Source organism: Passer montanus, unplaced genomic scaffold (genome assembly GCF_014805655.1).
Source record: "Passer montanus isolate IOZ18808 unplaced genomic scaffold, ASM1480565v1 scaffold8, whole genome shotgun sequence".
Lineage (NCBI taxonomy): Eukaryota > Metazoa > Chordata > Aves > Passeriformes > Passeridae > Passer > Passer montanus.
Window position 1 is genome coordinate 12,629,989 of NW_024373256.1, and position 15,375 is coordinate 12,645,363.

The 15,375-nt window shown below is 41.8% G+C and overlaps 1 protein-coding gene across 29 annotated transcripts in view; it reads right to left on the reverse strand.

Annotated features, from left to right (window-relative positions):
• The window catches only part of RBFOX1 (RNA binding fox-1 homolog 1), a 1,145,409-nt gene that overhangs the window by 585,307 nt on the left and 544,727 nt on the right, over window positions 1-15,375 (reverse strand). For 3 of the 29 annotated variants that reach the window (XM_039732154.1, XM_039732145.1, XM_039732141.1), the window contains exon 1: window positions 11,296-11,619. The exons of 25 other annotated variants lie outside the window; for them this stretch is intronic. In XM_039732154.1, the coding sequence (XP_039588088.1) occupies window positions 11,296-11,340 (45 nt within the window). In that variant the 5' untranslated portion in view covers window positions 11,341-11,619. Of the gene's footprint in view, window positions 1-10,813; window positions 10,833-11,295; window positions 11,620-15,375 lie in introns of those variants that run through there. One more of the 29 variants, XM_039732159.1, reaches the window with a different exon arrangement.

The following is a 15,375-nucleotide window of genomic DNA, read 5'->3' on the forward strand; positions in this document are numbered from 1 at the left end:
GAAGCTTAAAACTGTAGGAAACGAGAGCAGGAACATGAAAAACTACAAAAGGTGGATGCAAATGCTATTTTCCTTGGTATATCTGTCTCCCTCACCATCTGTATTGACAGACTTTTATTTTTTTAGCACTTCTACACAAAAAGAAATTAGAAAAGAAATGGTAATTGTAAATATTGAAGATGATGGCCATGCTGTTTCAAATCCCTTGCCCACTTGTTACAAGATACTGCTGTGCATCTTGTGTCTTCCCTGTTAACATTTCATGGAGAACCTCCATGAACATACGTTTGTTCTCGTTCCCAACACTTTGTTCTGTCACTGTGACAGATGGCTTTACACTGAAGCATATGAAAATATTAAATTCTTTATCAACCTGTTGAAGTTTGAAATGCCTGTAAGTAATAACCATCTTGGCAGCCATTCTTTTAATACAGATATTACAGAGAGCTATTTAGTGCCTCCATATCAGTTTGCTATTTGTCATAGACTATTTTAAAACCACAGTTTTCTTTGAACTTGATTAATAGTAGCATTGTTTCATTCAAAATAATATAATTTCTAAGCAGAATATTGTTATTTACTATTTGTTTATCCAGAAGCTGAAAATTAATTTTAAAAATTACAGCTAGACACAACAGGGGCTTGTGCTGTACCAAAAGGAGTGGGGAGGGCACTGGGACTTGGTTCCCTGCTGTTCCTTCTCTTCCTTCTTCTTGTGTCTTCAGGATTTGAATCAGTTCTCTGTAACACAATATTCTATCCTGCGCCAAACATGTTGTTTGCTGTAGTAACTAGATTAAAAAAACTCCAAAACACAAAACATGGTGAAAAGAGGGTGTCCAGCATGCTCCCCCTCACAGTGCTCACATTGAACCAAGCAACTTCAGTTTTAGTTGGTAAACTGAAATTCCCAAGACAAGAACCCCTGGTTAAGAGCACATCCTTTTTATTTCTATTATTTCCTCAGCTGGAGGGTTTTTTACAAGAGGTTGCTGGCTCCTGTATTCACTGTGTAGAATACTACATAGAAAATAGCACAACAGAGCCTCTCTGACCCCAAGGCACTCTTCCGCTTCTCAAATAGTAAAATAAAAAATCTCAACTAATGTTGAGCTCTAATATGTTCTGTGTAATCAGTTTCTTATTTAAAAAACCTTTCATGTTATGTTATTAATAGATGTGAAAGTCTGCACAGTCCTCAGATAAAAACATTGCTTTCTATTAACAAAGCAAAAACATATTCCAAAAGTCTGTATTTTAAATGCTAAAGGCAATATTACAGGAACAAGGGGAGCTGGGGTATGTACTGTAGATGTTACAAGAGATTATACAGAACCAATCTTCAAAGACATCAATTCCATTATACCTGTCTTGTCTCTTATTGAGAGGATTACTCAGAGCTCCCACAAACACAGACCAAGGACTTTGTCAGAACTAAGTGGCCATCTCCAGCTGAGTGTCCCCAGCAAGCACAGTGTGAGAGAGGAGACACCCAGAGGGGAGCTGGGAGCAGGGACTGAAGGGTGCACACCCCTCACTGCACTGTTCCTCAAAAAAGACCCAGGGTTTTATCGGAAACTTTGCAAAACTCCAGCGTTTTCCTAACTCTGTTCCTAGGAAACATTTGTGATGTGGATTCACTGCCTTGCCTCATGGAGTGTGCCAGCAGCAGGAGGTCAGGTTCTGAACTTGGGTTAAAAACCCTTTTGGTAAGAACATGAGAGATTCGCCTCTAAATGGCAATTAAATTTGGTATTTGAGAAAGATTCTCTACCTTAGAAAAACACAGCACTGAGAACAAGTTCTGTCAGCTATAAATCAATTCTGTAGAACATGTTTACATATATAGCTGCATTTTTCTGGTATTTGCTTCCCAAACCTTTCCTAAAAGCCTCAAGTAATAGACATCCCATAATCTTCCTAACTCAACTGATTAAATATTAAGTATTCTTACCATCAGGAAGCCTTTCTAATGCCCAATCTAAACCTCCCTTTGTGTAATTTAAGCCCACAGCTTCTCAACCTACTCATTGCAGCCATGGAGGAGAAGAACATGTCAATGCTGTTACATCCAATTACGTGTCAGAATTTGTTTCTTTAAGCAGAAATGCAGTCTCGTGTCTGCAGGATTGAAAGATCAAATGAAACATCTGTTACTAACTCAAGTTGGACGCAGGCACTTTCTACAACATTCAGGAAAATGAAAAGGAAATTTCTCAGTGGGGAAAAAAAAAGACAATTCCTTTTACAATGCCAAAAGGAAACATGTCAAAGTTGCAGTGCAGTCTGGCTCTTTTATTCCATGTTTCCAGTTTTCTTAAAACATAGGTAAAATTTGGAAATTTGTTAAAATAACTAAAAAGGATTGGTAGCTACCTAGCTCTCCTCCCTACATTCAGTGAAATAACTGAAAAACCTGCTCGGATCCAGTCAGAGTTGTACAGTCTCTGTGCTACTCAGACACAAAGCTTTGGGGGAATAAATGTATACATCCTGCATGCCATTCCTAAAGATAATTCCCCATAAGAATCTCGGCTCCCTCATCCATCTTTGTCTTGTGTTATCTTAATGGGCACAATGCCCTTGGCTCCTCCAGTGGTGCTAAAACCTGAAGGAAATAAGAACAGCCCAAGCCAGCTCCCTCCTGAGAAGGCACAAGATAATCTACCTGAGTCATACACTCAGTGCATGATTAGTTGGAGATTGTAACCTCCACTTCTCTTGTTCTACAGCACAGCCAAAGTCAAGCTGTGCACCAGCAGTGACTCACACACCATTATTTTATAATATTAGTCATTTAGCTGCTAATTACAAAAAAAAAAAAAAAAAAAAAAAACCCACAAAAAAAAAGGTTTACTACAAATTCATGGTCTAGATTCACATCATTTTCCATAGATGTGTTTCAGAACTGCAGAAGCTTTTCCCATTTTACCCCAGTTGTGCTTCACCCTCACTTCTGCAGGGCTGGAATGACCCACTGCTCTCAGCTGCTGTGTGACACCACTGGATCCTGGGGTAGCACAGGCTGGAAGGACAGAGATTATCCAAGGACAGTCCTTCGGATCCTCCTGGATTCACCTCCCTGCAGTGCAGAGGGGCTGGACTGCTCAGGCAGAGTCTGAAGCTTCACCTCACAGCCCTTCCTCCACCCAGCACTCGTCTTCTGAATCCTTGCCTTGCACTTCCTCTCTCCCCACACTTGTCCCGCGAGGTTAAACTGACAGGATAAATGTACAGAGCAATAATTCAGAGAAATTCATCCAGAGAAAGGATGTGAACCAAGAGCAGGCAGAGCTAATCAAGTCTTGAATGTATCAGCAGAAGTTTATAACTTTTATCTTTTTATGAGACAGTTGATCACACACACATCCACACTTCTATAAATTTGAAAGAGTAATAAAACTTTCTAGCAGACTTTGGCAAAATAAAAAACCTCATAACCTCTGTTGCAAAAAAGCCCAATAGGCAGCTTAAAGATCTCAAGGCAGCTGTGAGAGCTACAGCCTCAAATGTCTGACATCTAACAACAATAATTTCATAATCCTGACTATAAATCATGGCCAGTATCTGCCTTCCGATGTAAACTATTTAAATGCAATGTTTTTACTTAAATGCAAAATGTTCTAAAAGAATGTCTTAGATGCAAAATGAAGATTTTTAATCTAAATGATAACTAGGAAAGGTTGAAGCAAAATACAGAAATTAAAATGCCTGGGACAGAAACCTCAGGTCTGAATCAGAGCCTCTGTTATAAAAGACACAAGGAGCAGGGAAAATTTTTTTTTTCTTCAGGTTCCCTGAGAAGATGAAACACTGAGGTCATCTGCAGCATGGGAAATTTTTATTTGTCTAGCAAAAAAATATTTTTCACGACAGTAAAGACCTCTTAGCACTGGAACAGGTGGTCTGAGGAGGGAAGGGACCTTCCCTTCCTGACAGCTTGAAAGATTACCAGGATGTCAATCATCAGTGACACTTGACTCCTTGCAGGGGACAGGGACTCTATAACATGGAAGAGTGTCCTGTGCATCACTGTTTTTAAAAATCCACACCAATATTTAGGATGAAGCCTTTAAAGTGACCAAAAAATTTTACGTGTGAAAAAATTATACATTTTTATAATTTTATTGCAAGCTGGAATAAAAGGCTTTTTTTCACATAAATGCCTCACTGTAACACCAGGATGGAGTTTTGTTCTTTGCTTCCTCAGTGATGTGTGGGTAAAAATGAATGAAAGCAGAACTGCCACACTGCCTCCCCTCTGCAGCGTGCCCTGCCCAGGGCAGGAATGCAATCATTAATTAGTGAAACACTCACATACAGATATGATGCTTCTATTAATTAGAAGAAATGCTAACATACAAACAGGCCTGAGCTTTATTTTTCATTGCCCAGTAGCTCATGGCTGCTGCAGGAAGAGCTCATAACAGCCATACAGCAGTGCTGATGTTTGCTCTTTGCACTTAACTCTTCTTAAAAATCTGCATCTTTTACTTAGAGCAGGACCTGGCCAGCGCAGTTTCTCCTCCTACAGGACTTGCAGGATTGCACAGGAGCTCAGTCCCTGTAGTGATGCCTCAGGTGTAGATTTTATATTTTTCAGATTCTGTGCTGCTTTAGTGTGGGGTCTGGGCTTCATGTGAGGGGATGGTGAGCTCTCTGCACACCGTTGGGAGATGAAACAATTCCTCCTCTAGCTGGGGACCAAGGACAAATGACCCAAATGTCAGGCCCAAGAGCACAAACAACGTGAGCTGGGGAGTGAAAAACAAGCAGGATGGGACTGCAGGGGCTAAAGCTGGAATTGGACAATGAGCTCCAATATGCAAATGGAGCAGAACTGATCTCAGTGAGAGACCCTGTGACCAGTTGTCCATTTTGTGACCATTTTGGTTCATCTTGGGTGCAACCCTGGCTGGGCTCTTGTGCTGCCCAAGGTGGATCCTTTGAGGCCTTTTCATCAACCCCTGCTTTATTCTTTAGCTCTGTCCAGCCTCTGTTCTAGGGCAGCCTGCACAGGGCATCAGTAGTGCTGCCAAAGATATCAGCACCCCCTGTACCCTTCTTTTAAAGCCTCATTTCATTGATAACCCCCAGGCTGGAACACTTATCACAGAGATCTCCCCTGACCCTGGGTTCCTACTCTAAAGACCACCTGAAGTCCCTGCACTCAGAAGGGGTGCAATCAGTGAGCCACAGCTACTACAGGGAGCTGCTAAATCCTTCTACTCTTGAGATTAAAATTGGGCAAACAGAACTTCTGCTAAGCGGTCACATGACTGTGCTCAGTTTGATTTACCAGTTCTCATAAAACCATAGAAACTTGTTTAAGAGACTGTGACATCTTGAAAATATAATTGGAAGTAAAAAAAATATAGTAAAATACCCAATGCCAATTCTTAATATTTCTCTTTAGTAAATTCTTTCTTCCTGTTGTGTCTCAAAGAATGAGCAAGGATAAGAAAAAAAGGCTCAAGCTTTCAAATATGAAAGTCAAAATGAAATTAAGTTGCTTCCCACAGCCTCTCTGTTGGTACAAAGTTCAGCCTGCCACGATTGGATTTTTGATTCTGCTGGCACTGGGAAAGCCTCACGACTGGAATGAAATGCCATTTGAAATGAGATCTGGTTCTAAGATGATTTTGCTCCCTGGCACAGCAGTGGTATCCTGCTTTTCCTGGTAACTGTGAGGATTAGTGCAGGATTACAGCCTCGAGTGGTGCTGGCTTAACCAGCAAGGTGGAAAACCAGGACATCCCACGACTGTTCATCATCCAGACCTCATCAATAAACACTTGTTTTGAAAATGGCTGAAGCATTCAAATGAGAGCATGAGATGATATTCATTTTCATTACTCCTGCATAATCCCAAGGAAAAAAAAAACCCAAATGAATGGTTTGAGATTACTGTGTGTCACAGCCAAATACCAAACCTTCCCTGCAAGCACAGGTGACAGCAGATCTATTCTTCTACAAAATGCATCTCTTGCTCTTGTACACACAAGCTGCTGCTATCACACATTGCAAAGCTGGCCATGAGAAGCCAGCAGGTGACCTGCTGTCCTCAGGAGTGCAGCCCAAGGACATGTCCTGGCAGAAAGGCAGAGCAAATGGAGAAGGGTGAACACTTCATGCTGACATGAAAACATAAAATTCACATAAAACAGCCCAGGATGCTCCAGCAGGGCCTGATCTTAATGTTATATTATGATCTAAGTCTCTTAGGAGACTTGCTTCAGTTCTCCAAAGGTACTGAGGCTCAGCTTTAAATTCCCAAAATTATGCTGGTTTTCTTAGGAGCGTCAGGTAATAGTGCAAGTTCTCAGTGCCATGTGTGCCTCTCACTTGGCTGTAGGAGGTTTTTACAGTTAAAGAAGCCATTAGAGTCAGGTTAATTAGCAGTCAGAAACAAGTCCTCGTGTAAGCTACAACTCATTTATCTGGAAAAACGATCAAACATCATCCCTGGATTCCTACTAGTCACGGAATCAGAAAGGTCAACCTTAGCAAGGAGAACATTTAAGTTAAAAAAGACATAAACACCTGTCCAGGGAGAGCACAGCAGAAGCAGAATAATTCACATGTACAAAGTGTGGGAGGTTGTTCTCAGGATTTCCCATCAATCTCCACCACAGGAGCAGTGAACAGAAAATTTTTGCTGAAGCTCTGATCAAGTTCAGGTTGGGCCATTAATCATCAGTGCCATGATTTACATCTGCTTATGTCACTCCCCTCCTCTTCCAAGTTAAATTTGCAGTAATTACCAGAGAGGAAACCTGCTTACAATTTCTGAACATCAAATACATAAAAACAGGGAAAAAAACCCAAAACCACAACAACAAAACAGATCCTCTCATCTTCCACATGAAAATGCTGATGGGATTTCTAATCATCATTAGCAAAACCCTATATTTCATACATATTAAATATTGATTAAAAAAAGCTTCTTTCAATAATTTCTAAATATTTAACCAGTTTTTAATTATCTCTACCAAAATGCAGGTAATTAATGAATAGCTGCCAAACTCCAGGTATCCAAAACAGAGGAAAATAGTTTTTCCTTCTCCTGAGAAAAAAACTACTTAAAACTGTGGGTGAGAAAGTAAAGCAAGGGGATTTTCAAGAGTTTGTGGGGTGTGGAGGTATACCTTGTTTTTGTCAACACCTGACACAAAGGAACATTTTGAAGTTTTTATGTCTCAGAAAAAATACTGAAAGGATATTAAGTCCAGGCAGTAAAACTGGGCTCTTTGTCATGTTTAATTGCTCGGATTCATAACCTAGTTTTGCTGAATCTGGATGTTACTGCTGACTCAAGCAGTTTCTCCGTTTTAATAGAAAAAGTTTGCGTGTCTCCACTCCTGTGAGACGAAAGCAATTTTTGAAATATTCCTGACCATCAGTGAAATTTCGCTCTGCAGAAGCCTCATTGCTGTGCATGAAATCTGTAATTAACTACAGAACAAAAAAACCCACAAAAGTCTCTGATTGCAACCTGGTGAAGGAAGCCATACTGTGTTCATTTTCAAGGACGATGAAGGGAATCACAGCCTCTGCAATTTAGCAGGGGTAAGAGAAATGAAAAGAACAACAGGCATGGTGAGGACAAACAGAAAGCAGAAATGCTTGCACCCAACTCCAACCCCACAAAGCAAACACGTTCCCACACTGTCCAAACTGAAGTTCAGCTAAGGAAAAAGTAGAGAGTGCACAAAGCCACTGAAGACAGTGACTTTGCCATGTTTCTTAGCATCTCCACTGGATACCTTGCAAAGAAAATAAAAATAAAATAAAATGGAAAAGACTTATTCCTACAGACAGAGGACTCCATGGCTGACACAATAAATTTAGAAGAAATTGCCACCAGAAGAGAGTTTTGGCATTGACACATTTATTTATTTCCATTGTCTGTTATCTCACCCAAATGCAGTCCCACAGCATCTGGATTTTAAATAAAACGTATTTGTGATGCACCCTTTGAAAGGACAAGCCTGTGTTTCTCCTCCACCTGCTGACTGTGCACTTGTGGCACCTCTTGTGTTCCAAAGGGCATCCCTGGGCACAGCCAGCAGCTGGAGATCAGTGTATTCCTGAATTCCTGATCTCCTCTCAGCTCGGCTCAGGAGAGCACATTCCCTTCCTTTGTAACACATTCCATGACAACAGGAATTAATGGCAGATAACTCTGCTAAGCTGATTTTCACCTAGATTGGACATATATCTGTTTATGGCTTTGAAATACTTTCAAAACTTTATCCTCAAATAAAGTTGACACATTTCAAAAGTTATGCTTAGCTCCTAGGAGATGCTATAAATTATGTTGCAATCTTGAAATATATATAAAACCCCAAAACCACTGAAAACCTCTGAAATGAGGCCCTCTGAAGTCTTTGTTCCCATCTCTAAACTCTAGAAAGTTACAATCCTGTGACACAACCCTTCCAACAAAAACTCCAAAATCCCTATCACTGAAGTCAACTGAAAGCTTGACTTTTGTAACTTGATTTTTACCAAGGACTTAAAAAATACACATTGTTTTCTTAAATTAAAATATGAAGTAAACTTCAGACAAGATACTTTCTACAGCTGAAATTCCCTATGTATTTTTCCTCAGTTTACTTTTTCACAATTACCACCACAATAACTTATAAGCTGTCAAATGAGTTGACCACATTTCTCTCTGTTCTCCTCTTTACATTGATGCTTCTTCGGTAATACTTCTAACATATTTATATTCATAAAATGAATTTAAAATTTAATTGCAACATTTTTCCTTACAAAAGGAAAAGCCCAAACTTCCAATATTATTATTGAGAACATTTCTCTAGACCTTTTCTAGCATTTCAAATGCCACCAAGTTGATCACTTGAACAATCAATGTATTACTTGTTCCTGGAAAAGTTTTCTGGTGTATGAGCAAAACTGAGATCCTATGTGAAACTTCTACTACAAAAAGAATAAATTTGAACAATTCCATGGCAATGGTGCTACTGAAGTTAAGTGGTTTGAAGTTGGAAAGGCTGAAGGTAACACCTTGAAGTTGCTTCGTCCATCCATTGTTAAGTTATTCTGATTTCAAATATTTATTTAAGTGGGAATAGGCAAGAACACAAATCTCAAACTTTCTAAAACTGTGCCTGGAAAGGGGTGCAATGAACGGTGCTGACACTCCTCCAGGTATCAGGGTGCTGGATGTGCAGAGACACTGATTAATTGGAACTTCCCATCCTCAGCTTCCAGAGCAGGCAATGGCAATGGGAGCTACTGTGTGTTCACAGCATCTCAAAGGCCAAAAAATGTACTGTTTTGGGAAAAAGAACTCCCAAAGGGATAATCAACCCCCTCCTAGATCCATAGGTCTAAAGGAAGTAAAGCTGATGATTGACAGACACTAGCCAGGCACTCACAGAAAAACCCCTGTAAAGGACAAAACCCCAAAGACCACTTTTTTTTTTGTTAAATGATTCAAATCTGAAAAACTAAAAATTCTCCACAGCACTACTGCTCCTGCTGTGGACAAGGGAACACTGTTCATTGAGTAGGAGTTTTGCTCTCTCTTCAACCTTACTTGCATGTTCATGAACCAGATCAACAACAGGAACATTAAACATCTAAGAAAAAACAATGCATGGTCAGAATATCAAGACATTCAAACTTTATACCTATCTGTTGCTTCATTTTAGAAATACACATGGAACCAATGTACTGCATGTAAACTGATTTTTCTAAGTAATTTTTAAGGAAAAAAATGTAGAGTTTCTATGTAACACATAAATCCTAATTACTTCTGTATTACGACCAAATTCCTTATCCCTACAGAAATTACAAATACAAAGGCTGTTTCGGATCTTACTAAATTCCTCAGTATCCATCAAAATCAAGTACCTGAGGTGGAATTTAATTTACAGCCCTGGAAGCAATATGATTTTATGGTGTATGAACTGCAGAGCCCAGCATCCCACTACTGGGCTGTGCCAGAGTCTCCTCCATGTGACAGCAAGCCTTTCAGAAATATTATATCCCTATTAGGAGTCTTCATGAGAGTCTTTTTTTTTTTCTTTAAAGCTAGAGAAATCCACCTTCCCCACTCCCCTCAACATTTTTTTGCACACTTAGAAGCGTGTGGGTTTTTTTAAAGGAAGAATATTGCTAAAGTCATTCAAAGTATTTAAATTACTTTGCAATTATATCCAGCTGGAAACTGATAGGCATTTTTAAATCCTAGTCTTTTATACCCTGTTCCTGCTTTTTTTCAGTGCAAATACATATAAATGGATTATTAGCCAAAATTACCTGTGTGTTTAAATTGTATTTATTAACAAAATGCTGCTGCTGTTACATCCCATGCATTTTAACAAGTACAGTAATAAAACCTCCAAATACTCATAAATTGTGTTTTCTAAGACCAGTATATTATGCTGGTGACACACAGGGACCCTAAAGTTAAACATGCACCCAGGTTGGTCAGGAATCCTGTAACCTGCCTGCAATAACAATCACCAGGCAATAATCCACCTGCCAAATTCCTTCTAATGAGACTCCTGCTCTCTTTCATATAAATGCTAATACATATTCCGTCCACAGAAAGCCAAGCAGCTTTCTGAGGATGAAGTTCACATAAACTTCAGCCAGACACGGAGGGAGGATGGATAATCCCTCCCGCACGTTGTTTTCTCTCGGCATCTCGCCGAGGAGCGCTCACAGCCGGAGAAACACTGAGTTTGTACAGCACACACCCGGATCAGCCCCGGAGCCGGCACACAGCGCGCACCCCCTCACCCGGCCGGCAGCAACAAACCCCGCACCCCCTTACCTGGCCCGCAGCCCCAAATCTCTTCAGCCGGTCGGCATCACCGCATCTTCTCTTCTCACATGATCCACATCCCTGCACCCCTTCACCTGGCCGGCAGCTCTGCGCCCCTCACCTGGCCGGCATCCCTCTCACCTGGCCGGCATCCCTGGACCCCTCACCTGGCCGGCATCCCCGGACCCCTCACCTGGCCGGCATACCCCTCACCTGACCGGCATCCCCCTCACCTGGCCGGCATCCCCGGACCCCTCACCTGGCCGGCATCCCCCCCACCTGGCCGGCATCCCCCTCACCTGGCCGGCATCCCCGGACCCCTCACCTGGCCGGATCCCCCTGCCCTGTCCCCCCGAGGTGGGGAAGTCCCCGCCGATGCAGCCCGGCCCCGCAGCCCCCATGCCTTGTGTCCCCGGCCCCTCCCGGCGCAGGCACAGGATGGATCCCGCCCTCGCCCGGCCGGGATCGCTCCGGAGCTGCCGCTGCCTTACCTGCAGGGCATCTCCCACGCCTGCGAGCAGCTGCCAGGGTTTCATGGTCGGCGGCGATGCCGGCGCGGCGGCGGGAGGAGCCGGGCGGCCCCGGCCGGCCCCGCAGCATCCAGCGGCCCCGAGGCAGGTCCGGGCGGGGCGGGGAAGCGCTGCCGGTGCTCCCGGTCCTGCGGCTCCCGCTACAGCCGCGGCGCTGCCGGAGCCGCGGGACAGCGTTCGGGAGTTCCCATCTGCGGCGCTCCCGGTGCCGAGAGCCCTCGGCCGCCTCTGCCTTCCCCGCCGCGCTCGGCGGAGCCGCTCTGTTTTATTCGGAGATAAGAGCAGCTCCACGCCGGTTTAGCTAAAAACCACAGCCTTGTGGGAAAGGAAGGTGGGCACGGGAGAGCGGATTGCACTCAATAATTCATTTATGGACTGGCTTAATGGAGGGGCTAAATACTAGCTGCTTATTAAAATATTGGAAGTGGTGCTAAAGTTTGCAGGGGTTCACTACCAGGATCAATCTTATATATACGAAATGATTAGTGTTTGGATTAAATGGTAATTAATCTCTTGCGAAATTCTGAATTTCTTTTAGAATAATATTGCAGACGATGTAATTTCTAAGACATAGACTGGCTGGAGCTGAAACAAAACCTCAAAATCTTGCACAAGAGATGGCAGCAATTAACCCTTTTGCGGAGAAGAAAAGTTTCAGATAAACATTAAAAACTGATCCCTTTCACTACACGAAAAGCACTGCTTATGCCCTACCAAATAAGCTGCTATTTCAAAGTACATCTATTTATGCAATTGAAGTTACAATCTGCAAACAACCACTTGTACTCTATTGAAAAATTCTCAAGAGGCTGCTCAGAGGACTTTTCTAATTCTGTAAAATGAATTTTCATACCACAGATTCACTATTTCTCAAAAAACCCCTAAAAGTTTATTAAGACATCTTTCAATGTTCATCATTGTTCTCCAATCAAAATCAAGAACAATCTGATCCTTGGAAAATAACTGGATATCAATAATGTTCTTATTGTAAATACAAATGCTTTCTGGCAGAATAGGAGAGACAAGGTTTAATTATGTTCTGTGAAAACTTAACATATAGAAAATAATATTAAATTCAGGCTGTAATTTCATAATGTTTTCCTTGTTTGGAAGTTTTTATTGTAGCTGTGCCCAACTTATTAAACTTTCTACCTAGACAGACTCTGGGACCATTAAGGCACCTTAATCACAATAAAGTGTATAATTTAAAAAGAGAATGTTGCAAGGGTTGGCCTGACCACTGGGCTTAATAGCCAGAACATCTCAGAGCTCACACTGCCTCACTGTGTGGCCTTGACCACATTATTCATCACTTCAGTTTTCCCACTTGTAAAATTAGAATAATATGACTTCCAGTGTCTCCCATCTCTGACTTCTCAGGAGGGCTTGAAGGATTAATGACCCTACAGTGCTCTGAGATTGAATAAACACTAACTGCTAAGGCAGAGCTAATATGTTTCAGAACATTAAAGCACTGAAATGTTAGAAATTCCAATTAAATCACCCTTTGTGTCTAAACATGGGTGAAGTAAAATACAGGGATTACTAAAATACCATCTTCTACCACTTACAATCAGCAGAATACTATGGGTTGGCTTATTAGTTCTGTTATTTAAATCTGATTTTTACCATATATTCCTATCATTAAGCTCAGTTCCATTAAAAATGCCACCAGCAGCAATTAGCACTGCTAATTTACACAGCCAGGCAGTCCAGGGCAAGGCCATTTAGAGTCAAAGCAGTCAGAGAACATCTCCATTACCTCTGGCCTGTTGTTTTGAGCCTTTGCAGCACGTATGGGCCTTCCATCAGAGGGCCTGCAATTCTGGCACATGCTACATGTCGTTCTCAGTGCTATTCTTCAGAGATCCCCATGCTTTATTCAAATCATGAAAAAAGAGTTTGAACCAACTAATTATCTCATTAGCAAAAAAATAAGAGAGACGGGGGAAGCACTGGCAAAGCAAACACTGCTGCAGGAGGAGCTGCAGCACTCACAAAGTTGTGACAATGATCAAAATAATGGTCTGAATTCCTATGTCCAACTTAAAAAAGGTCATTGTAAATTTATGTTTCAGTCTATAGAAATAGTAATCTTGAACAAAAATCCATGCACATGCACATTACACATTCCTTTCCGGCACTTTCTCTCAGGGGTGGGTAAACGTGGTTCTTCCAGCTCCCAGCTGAGCTGGAGATGAAATGTCTGAAATCCCTAATGGTGGTTCTTCCACCTCCCAGCCAAACTGGAGATGAAAGGTCTGGAATCTCTCATGGCCCAGCGATGCCAGGGCTGTCCTTGAGTCACTGCAGGGAGGTTGCAGAAGCTCAGCTGGGATGCACTTGTTTTACAGCAGGGATTTTCCAGCAGCTGTGGGTGAACCAGGCCCACGGGAGCCACACCCTGACCCAGAGTTAGTGCCCTGTGGGATGAGCAAAAGCTGAGGGGGAATCACAGCAGGGCCTTGCTGTGGCTCAGCTGCTGGGGATCCTCACTGTGACCTCCTCACACACTCATTTCCTGCCATGGGCAAGGCACCTCCTGAACCTGTGTCCTTCCCATCACACTTGCAGGGACAAACATTACATAACTGAAATATTACTGTGGTGGCAGTGGCTGTTGAGGTTTCAGTAAACCCAGATTTCTATCTTTTTTACTTATATTTGAGTAAGTCTACCGACAAGAACCATCACATTATGTCCCATGGCACACCAAAAGTTCTAAATGAATTTAGTTGTTTGTCATCCCTTACATCTTTTTATCCTCAAAAAAGGGAGTGCTCTTCTTCTGAATTTTGCAATTGGTAAAGAAAATCACAGAGAAGCAGGCCACAGCAACTAACTGTAAAATAAGTGCCTTTTAGTGAATGGTGCAGCTGGAGTTTTTTTTTTTTTAACTGATGCAAAGGTGCACATGTCATCCTAGAAAGCTTCCAACTCAGTGTCTTCAGTGGGTAACTGACTTAGCCATAATTTCCTGAACTAAGTTTCTGCACTGTGGGAACTATTAAAAACCAACATAACACTGAAGGAAAGTGAATACTGCTAAAATTCACAAGTAGCATCTCAAGCAGAAGCTTATTCTGCAGCTGTCCAGTTTGTAAAGTGTTTTTGCTACAGTTAAACAGGGCACTGAAATGTGGTTTAGTCTTTAAGGCATGTCCATGTCCAACACACGGGGGCTCTCCATGCCTGATGGATTCCTGCTGGAATGGTTTCTTCCTACAGCACCTAATGAGCAGCACCACACAAGGGAAGCTAATGAAGCATATTCAGAAGGAAAAGCATCCTGTGATTTATCACAAACGTGCTGCAGTTTATTTCAAAAGGGTTCGTGGTTTCCATGTGCAACTTTGAGCCAGACAACCAATATGTTAAAAAATCCAACATCCATCAGATGCAACAGAGCAACTGGAGCTCAAGGAAATCTACATCTGAGGATGTATGATGTCAATTCAGGCTAAATAGTATCCTTTATAGAGAATCTAAATGATAAGGATTTTAAACCTGAACTAGCAAAAGAAATACAATCAGAAAACAAAAGGTTCTTTCTCTACCAAGCAGAATTTTAAAATGTTCTCCAGGGGTTGGATCCTGCAAGCATCCACAACGCTGCTAAGAGCACAGAGAAGCTAATTACAAAAGTACACAAAAATAATTGGGTTTAGCATTGGACTTATGTAAGAGATGTTCCAAAAAAGCAGTGACACAAAATACTAAGTGTTTTCAGAAATCATTTTTGTGTATATTCAAAATGTCAGTGCTTCTCTTTAGCCAATTGCTCACAAGCAGCCCCATTAAGAATTTGTAAATGTGATTATACCAATCTGACTTGCTCCATTTTGCATTAAGAGCTGAGGTTGCCTTTTCCCAAGGTGTATTTGTTACTGATGTCACCAATCTCTCTTGAAGATTCTAGTTCTGTTTCTGCCATTCATGCAGTTGGAACAGTTTAGAAATGAGGTAGCTTAAACATTGCAAGTTTCCAAAGGTACTTTCACATTCTTACTGCCATGCTAAATACAAAAGTTTGCAGCATAT